At 46.9% G+C, this 8,798-nt stretch overlaps 1 protein-coding gene across 2 annotated transcripts in view; it reads right to left on the reverse strand.

The window, feature by feature from the left end:
* Positions 1 to 8,798, reverse strand: part of MARK4 (microtubule affinity regulating kinase 4) — a 22,652-nt gene that overhangs the window by 4,164 nt on the left and 9,690 nt on the right. The window contains exons 9-16 of one of the 2 annotated variants that reach the window (XM_027852200.1): positions 8,461 to 8,580; positions 7,903 to 8,002; positions 7,351 to 7,460; positions 6,884 to 7,043; positions 2,027 to 2,244; positions 1,361 to 1,464; positions 506 to 778; positions 246 to 325 (exon numbers count right to left, since the gene is read on the reverse strand). In XM_027852200.1, the coding sequence (XP_027708001.1) occupies positions 246 to 325; positions 506 to 778; positions 1,361 to 1,464; positions 2,027 to 2,244; positions 6,884 to 7,043; positions 7,351 to 7,460; positions 7,903 to 8,002; positions 8,461 to 8,580 (1,165 nt within the window). The remainder of the gene's footprint in view (positions 1 to 245; positions 326 to 505; positions 779 to 1,360; positions 1,465 to 2,026; positions 2,245 to 6,883; positions 7,044 to 7,350; positions 7,461 to 7,902; positions 8,003 to 8,460; positions 8,581 to 8,798) is intronic. The other variant, XM_027851441.1, reaches the window with a different exon arrangement.

Genomic DNA, 8,798 nt, shown 5'->3' on the forward strand with positions numbered 1-8,798 from the left:
CACACACACACACACACACACACACACACACACACACACACACACACTCTCCACCAGCCAGAGAGGGACAGATAGCCAGCAGATAAAGAGGGGCCAGGCAGAATGAACAAAGACAGCACAGTCACTGAGACAGGCAGGCTGGAGAAAGGGGTGAGCTGGAAGGAAGAGGGAGTCAGGTTGGACAGGCAGGCAGGCAGGCAGGATCACGGAGACAGTGAAAGAGAAGGGGGCGGGCCCCAACTTACTGATCTTGGATCCCTGGGGCAGAGACGCCCCAGACACACAGCGGTTAGAGTTCTGCCGTTTAGAGGGGTCGAGGGTGACCCTGCAGCGGGATCGAGCAAGTAGCAAACGGAGAGAGGAGAAACAAGAGGACGGAGAAATAGTTGTTTTGGTTGAAGGAAGAGGAGAGAGGAGAGAGGAGGAGGTTAGCAGCCTGGGCTTGGGATAGTCTGCCCAACTCCCCAGCCCCCAATGACCCCCTCCTCGGGCCCAGTGACCATACCTGCGGGTCAGTTTGGAGGTGAGCTTGCTGAAGAGGTTGGCCGTGGGTCGAGGACGCCCAGTGGGCAGAGGCGTGGCCTCATGGGCCAGGGTGGGTGAGGCAGGTGGCCCATTCTGGACCCCACTTCCCCCCCCTGCCCGTCGGTCCCGCACCTGCCCACCATGGAAGGTACTTCGGATGGTGGAGCCCCGGGCCAGACGGCTTCTCTCACCCCCCGGGGGTGCCAAGCTATGGCTCGAGGGGGAAGCTGGGGGAACTCGAGGAGGGCCAGAGCTGGAGGAAACAGAGATGGCCATCAGAGCTCTGCATCAAGCCCTCCCCAGAACTGATGGCGTCCTTGGAAGGTCACTGTTACCCTGAAGGACTGAATCAGATGAGCCTGGGCCCACTGGGGCTGAAAGCTACAGGCACTGGGACCTCTGGGAAGTAAGGACTGGGGCCCCCTAAGTTCTCATCTTCCCATCTGCAAAACTGTGTGTGTGTGCGTGTGTGCGTGTGTGCGTGTGTGTGTGTGTGTGTGTGTGTGTGTGTGTGTGTGCTGGGGGCAGGTGCTGGACTTAATGGTCTTTAAGGCACCTTCCAGCTCCGGTATTATCCATTCTAAGGTCCCTCCCAGCTCTGACTTTCCCTGTTCTAAGGGCCCTCCCAGTTCTGATAACTGACATTCTACCATTTATTTGCTGAAAATGGAGATAGGGCAAAGATGACCCCCTAGCAGAACCCCCCAGTGGCAGAGCATGATTAGAACGGTTGAAAGATTTCCCTGGGATGCCCTGGTGCCATTGCTGGGCAAAGTCCCAGTGACTGGCCCAAGCTTTGCCCTGGGCCGGTCCCCCAGTGCCCTGGCCCTTGTACCTGTTCTCTTTCCCGTTAGGCAGCAGAGAATGGCGCTCAGACCCCGGGCGCTCTGTACACACATATGTGTTCCGGCGTGTCATCACACTTGGGGGGAGGTTATTCTAGTGAAGAGATTGGGGAGAGGGAAAAGGATTAAGACAGGACAGGAAAGATTTCCTGGCCTGGGCCCTCCTGCCCAGCCACCCTCTAACATCCAGGAAAGCACAGTCAGTTCTGAATTCTGACTCAGTTACTCAATTGTTGTGTGACTCTGGGCAAGTCATTTACCCTCTCTGAGCCTGAGTTTCATCATCAGCAAAATAAGAGGTCTGACAAGACTTATCATCCCTCTTTAACAAAGAAGGAAACTGAGGCTAAGAGAGGGAAAGTCACTTGCTCACAGTCACATAGCTAGGAAGCTATGTAAAAAGTGGTTCACCTTTATGACTCACTTGATCTTCAGAGTGAGGTAAGTCCTATGAGTTAGTATCAGTCCCATTTTACAGATGGGGAAAACTGAGGCTCGGAAAGGCAAAGAAGTTTGTTTGCTCAAGGTTAAGTGCCAGAGCCAAGATTCCAAGCCAAGCCTTCCACTTTCCAGTCTGGTGCTCAGGGGAGAGACAAGGACAGATGGGAAAGACCAGGCCTGCCCTTTGCCCTGAGCATCCCCTGGCTTCCACTCACAGGTGTGCCTGAACTATCTTTGCGCCGCTCTGGGATCTCAGCCTTGTTGGGGTTGTGGGCACTGCTGACCATGGGGCTGGCCGGGGGCAGGCCTCGACTCCCACCCCCAGCCGTGCTGCAGCTGGTCTTGCGGCTTGGTAGCCTCTCTTCCTTCAGCTCTGTCTCTCCCGTGCTCGTGGGGCTACGTTTGGGGTGCAGGGGTGCTGGGGAGGGGCCACCTGGGGAAGAAGAGAAGAAACAATGAGCCCCCAAACTGGGTTCTTCAGAATTCCAGCCTCGGGAGCCCAAGGACACACTAGAAAAACACAAGAAGTGAGCCAGATGAAGTACCTTTCACTACTATGGCTATGGGGAGAATTCCTTTTTTTTTTTTTTTTAATCAGATTTTATTTCCAGATCCTCATTCTCTCCCTCCCTTCCCAGTTGAGAAAGTGAGAAAAACAAATGCCAGTTACAAACATGTATAGTCAAGCAAAAGAAATTCCCACACTGGCCATGTCCCAAAAAACATGTCTCAATCTGTACCAGGCATCCATCACTTCTCAGTCTGGAGGGGGGAGCAGGTTTTATCTTTAGTCCTCCAGATTTATGGGTCATTGTGTTGATCAGAGTTCTCAAGTTTTTTATAGTTGTTTGCATTCATAATACTGCTGCTATTGTCCTCCTGGTTCTGCTCATTTCATTTTGCATCAATTCATATAATTCTTCCCAGGTTTTTCTGAAACCACCTCCTTTATTATTTCTTACATTGCAATATTATTCCATACCATCACTGGTTCAGTAATTTCAATTCATGAGCATCCCCTCAGTTTCCAATTCTTTGCCACCATAAAAAGAGAGCTGCTATGAACAGGTTTGTACAAAGAGGTCCTTTTCCCTTTTCTTTGATGTCTTTGGGATATGGATCAAATGATGGCATCACTGGGGCAAAGGATATGTACAATTTGGGCCTTTCACTTTCGCAATATCTTCTGAATACGGCCCCTTCTCTCTTCTGACACTACCCCTCACTTGGTGCACCAAGTCCCTTCACACCTGGACACCTGTAATAACTGCAGATGGGTCTGCCTGCCTCATATCTCTCTCTCCCCACTCCTGACCATTCTCCATTCAGCCACTAAAGTGATTTTCCTAAAACACAAATCTGATCATGTAACTCCCCCACCACCATCCCGACTCAACTAACTCCAGGGGCTCCCTGTTGCCTCCAGGATCAAATACAAAATGCTCTGTTCGGCATGCAAGGCCCTTCATAACCTTCATTTTCACTGGCTGTCCCCCATGCCTGGAATGCTCTCCCTCTACATCTCTACCTCCAGGTTTCCTTTAAGTTCCAACTAAAATCCCATCTTCTACAGGAAGGCTTTCCCAGCTCTTCTTAATTCTAAAACCTTCCCTCTGTTGATTATTTCCTATTTATCTTGTTCATAACTTGTTTATACATAATTGTTTGCATGTTGTCATCCTCGTTAGACTGTGAGCTCCTGGAGGGCAGGGGCTTTTGTATCCCCATTGCTTAGCACAGTGGCCTGGCACATAGTAGGTACTTAATAAATGTTTGTTGACTGACTCAGTATAGATCCAGATTGCTTTCCAGAATGTCTGGACCCGTTCACAACTCCATCAACAATGCATTAATGTACCTATTTTCTGACAGCCCCTTCAGAATTTAGCATTTTCCCTTCTTGTTGACTTTGCCAATCTTATGTATGAGTATGAGGTAAAACCTCAGAGTTATTTAATTTGCATATTTCTAATTATTAGAGATTTAGAGTATTTTTATATGGTTACTGAAAGCTTGGATTTCTTCCTCTGAAAACTGCCCATTCATATCCTTTGATCATTTATCAATCAGGGAATGGCTCTTATTCTTATAAATTTGAATCAGTTCTCTATACATCTTAGAAATGGGTATCAGAGAAATCTCCTGCAAAGATTTCCCCCATTCACTATCTTCTAATTTTAGCTTTATGTGTGCAAAATTTTTTAACTTTATGTAATCAAATTGTCCATTTAGCCTCCTATAAACTTCCCTGTCTCTTGTTTGTTCGTGCACTCTTTCCCTATCCATAGATCTAACAGGTAATTTCTTCTAGGCTTTACTAATTTGCTTATTATGTCACTCTTTATGTCTAAATCATGTACTCATATGTAGCTTATCTTGGAATCCTGTACGAAATGCTGGTCTGTACCTTGTTTCTGCCAATCTACGTTCTAATTTTCCCAACAGATTTTGTCATATAATGAGTCCTTGCCCCAGTAGCTGTGATCTTCGGGTGTATCAGACAATAAGTTACTATGTTTGTTTGCTCTGTTGTGTATCTAATCTGTTCCACTGATCAACCTCTCTTTTTCTTATTCACTAACAAATTGTTTTGACAATTATGGCTTTATAGTATAGTTTGAGATCTGGTACTACTAAGCCTAGTGGAAGAATTCTTAGCCAAACATGGCACATTAGTAATGATTGAAGATAGATCATTTTGATTATGTAAAATTTAAAAAGTTTTGCGGGGTAGCTAGGTGGTGCAGAGGATAGAGCTCTGTTTGTGGAGTCAGGAAGACCATAATACAAATCTGCCCTCAGACACTTACTAACTGTGTGACCCTGGGCAAGTCATTTCACCCTGTTTGCCTCAGTTTCCTCATCTGTAAAATGGACTGGAGAAGGAAATGGCAAAGCACTCCAGCACATTTCCCAGGAAAACCCCAGATGGGTCATAAAGAGTCAGATGTGAATAAAACAACCGAACAACAACAAAAAGTTTTTGCAAGAAAAACAATGCAAGGGGGCAGCTTGGTGGCACAGTGGATAGAGCACCAGCCTTGGATTCAGGAGGACCTGAGTCCAAATTCGGCCTCAGACACATAACACTAGCTGTGTGACCCTGGGTAAGTCACTTAACCCCATTGCCTAGCCAAAAACAACAACAACAACAACGCAACTAGAAAATGAAGAAAAGCTGTCAATTATGGAAAAACCTTTGCATCAAATATCTCTGATTAGGATCAGCTATCCAAGATCTATACAGAACTGAAACAAATATAAAAAACCAAAACCATTCCCCATTGATAAAGGATCAAATGATATGAACAGTTTTTAAAATAATAATAATAATAATAGCTAACATTTATATAGCATTTGTTATGTGCGAGGCACTGTGCTAAATGCTTTACAATTATGATATCAAAAGAAATAATCTACCCATAACCATTTGTTGTTATTTGTCCTTTGTTCTCGAAGAGGACTATGACATCAGGAAGATGATGCCATGACTTGCAAGTGAATTGGATTTAAGTGAAGGAGGGCAAAGAATGCCCCAAACCACTAATAGCAAAAGAAGACACTTTTTGTGGTGGCCAAGAATTGGAAATTGAGAGGATGCCTATAAAATCGGGAATGGCTGAGCAGGCCGACTTCAGAAAAACCTGGAAAGACTTGTATGGTCTGATGCTGAGTGAAGTGAGCAGAACCAGGGGAACATTGTACACAGTAACAGCAACATTGTGCGACAACTGACTTTGATAGACTTAGCCCTTCTCAGCAATGCAAGGATCTAAGACAACTCCAAAAGTCTCATGATGGAAAATGCTGTCCACATCCAGAAAAAGAACTATGGAGTCTGAATGCAGATCGAAACATACTATTTGCTCTTTTTTGTTTTGTTTTGTTTCTTCTTTCTCATGGTTCCTCCCATTGGTTCTAACTCCTCTTTACAACATGACTAATGTGAAAATATGTTTAATATGAATGTATAGAGAGAGCCTATATCAGATTGCATGCTGTCTTTGTGAGAGAGGACAAGAAAATTTAGAACTCAAAATCTTATGGAAGTGAATGCTGAAAATTAAAAATAAATTGATTTAAAAAAAAACGAAAGAAGTGAATATCAAAACAACTTTGAGGTTTCACCTCAAACCCAACAAATTGGCAAAGATGATAAAAGATGGGAAAGGCCAATGATGGAGGGGTTGTGGAAAAACAGGCACATCAATGCACTATAGATAGAGCTATGAATTGGTCTCCTCATTCTGGTAAGCAATTTGCAATTATGCTAAGAAAGTGACTAAAATGTCCATACTTTTTGACCTAGAAATACTGTTGCTAGTTACACACCCCAAGGGACATCAATGACCAAAAAGAAAGACCCCACGTATATCAAAATATTGATGGCAGCATGTTTTGTGGTAACAAAGAATTGGAAACAAAAGTAGATGTCTACTGATTGGGGAATGGCTAAACAAACTGTTGTATGTGAATCTGCTGTAAGAAATGATCAATGTGATGGATCTAGAGAAACCTGGAAAAATTTAAATAACCTGATGGCGGAGTGACAAGAGCCAGGTAAACAACACAGGACAATACTACAAAAATATAAATGGAAAGGACAGTGAAAAGAAAACCCCCCAAACCCTAACCTGAATGCTGTGTAATTATAATGATCAACTTTGGCCTTAGAGAAGAAAGAAGCTATACCTCCCCTCTTTGCAGGACATTGTATACTGTTGGGCTCAGTTGGTATATTGGTGCCTTTTTTCCCTCTTGCTTTTTTATTTTCTGTTATACGGGATGGCTCCCTAGGTGGGGATATATATGGAAATGAGAGTGTTTTAAAAATGAAAGATATCAACACCTCTTTTAATTAAAAAAAAAAGTCTAGGCTGGAAGGTACCTTAGGAGTCAACTGGTTCTTTTTATAGAGGGGAAACTGAGGCCCAGGGAGGGGAAGTGACATCCTTAAGGTCACCAGCTACTTGTGGGCAGAGCCAGGGGAACTTAGGGCCTTCACCCAGTGGGGCCATTCCTGCCTCATGGCCCGGGATGGGAAAAGTTGGGGCAGGAGGAAGGTTACTCACAGAAGTCGCTATGCCGGCGCTGCCGGTGATAGGTGGATGAAGAACTCCTCTGGCCTTTGCTCTGGCTGGAGCTGGAGCTTTTGCTGGGGCCATTGGCTGCCTCACTGGGTGCTCGAACTCGAGCCAGAGCCAGCCCAGGGGCGCCCCTATCCCCACCCTCCTGAGGGACAAGGGAAAAGAGTCTCAGTCAAATGTTGCCTCCCTACTTACCTCATGAGCCTCAGTCTTACACCTACCAGACCCAACTGACGGTAATCTCCTTGGGGGCAGGGACTTTCAGATGAGTCTTTGTATCCTCAGCATTTAAACAGTGCCTGGCATATAGTAGGTGCTTAATAAATGCTGATAAAATGAACTGTGAGTCCCCCTCCCTGGAGAATCCCTTCCCCCTAAATAATCTACCCCACCTCCTTGGCAATTGCCACCCCCGGGCTATCAGCTGCTGGAGCCCCTGGATTCCCACAGACCTCACTCTTCCTGCCCAGCAGGAGGTAGGTGGCTGTGACCTCATTGTACTTCTGGCTCGTCAAGGCCTCTTTAATCTCTTCCCGAGTATAGCCCATGCTCACCATCACCTCTGGAGAAAGAGGGAGAAGGAGTCAACGTGGCTATCCAGACCTTCAGCTCCCAAGACTTCCTCCCGACTGCAGACCTCACGTCCCCAAAGTGGCTAGGAAAGAACCCTGAGAAGCCAGTCTCACTCTAAGGAATCTTTTCCTTCCCCTTTGACAGTCCAAGTTCTAAGGCCCCTCCCAGCTCTGACATTCCATGTTCTGAAGGCTCTCTTAACTCTGACATTCCCTGTTCTAAGGACCCTCCCAGCTTTAACATTCTCTGTTCTATGGTTCCAGTTCTGACATTCCCTGTTCTAAGGCTCCTTCCAGCCTTGACATTTCCTGTTCTAAGGGCCCTCCTAGCTCTGACATTGTACAATCCTAAGACCCAAAGCTCTATTGTCTTAAAGTTTCAGGTTCTAAGACGAGTGAGTTCTCTGCCCAAGGTCCTGCCCCTGCCCTCACCAATGCGCTTGGGGTCTCCAAAGTCCTCCTCAGGCTCAGTGTATGGCTTCAGCTCTTCTCCCTCATAACCAATGTTGATCCACTTGTCCTTCATGATTTGCTGTGGGGGCCAGAAAATGGGCAATAGGGAAGGGAACGGATTGGCCTGTGAACTGGGGGATAGATTGGGGAAAGACAAGTCCAGCATCCCTTTTTCCCCCACCACAAATGGGCACCTTCCCCCATTCAGACGTTCCTTGCCTGCCTCAGGGCTCCCGGTCTGTCTCTCCCTCCCTTCCTCCTCCGCACTGTCTGGGTCCCCCAGCACCCTGTAATCATCCCCACAGCTCGTTAGCTAATTATTGTCGTCCCAAGGAAGCTGCCAATCAGGAATGAGGCAGGGAATTCTGGGGTTCACCCCCCACCCTGCTAATGAAGGCAGGATTTGGGGAGGGAAATGAGGAGTTTGGGTGGTCAAGGTGGGAGGAGATACAAGCAGGAAGGAGGAAAGAGCAGAAGGAGAGACACAGGAGTTTGGTGGTGGAGTGGGAAATGAGAGGGTGAGCCCAAAGCTCTCACCTCAAGAGTACATCGCTTGGCTGGGTTTAGTACCAGAAACCTTCGGAGGATGCTCTCACAGTCCGTGGACATATAGAAGGGGACCCGGTACTTGCCCCTCAGGACCCGCTCTCTAAGCTCCTATGTAGGACAGGGATAGGGAGATTCAGCAACTCTGGGAGGGGAGTGAGCTTCCTTCTTCCCTCCCTCCCTCTCTCCCTCCTTCCCTCCTTCCCTCCTTCCATTTTCCCCTCCTCCCCTCCCTCCCTCCCTCTTATCCTCCCTTCATCCCTCCTCCCCTCCCTCCTTTTCTCCTTCCCTCCCTCCATCCCTCCCCCTTTCCCTCCTTCCTTCCTTCC

Source organism: Vombatus ursinus, unplaced genomic scaffold (assembly GCF_900497805.2).
Source record: "Vombatus ursinus unplaced genomic scaffold, bare-nosed wombat genome assembly UNPS02000021.1, whole genome shotgun sequence".
NCBI classification, from domain to species: Eukaryota; Metazoa; Chordata; class Mammalia; order Diprotodontia; family Vombatidae; genus Vombatus; species Vombatus ursinus.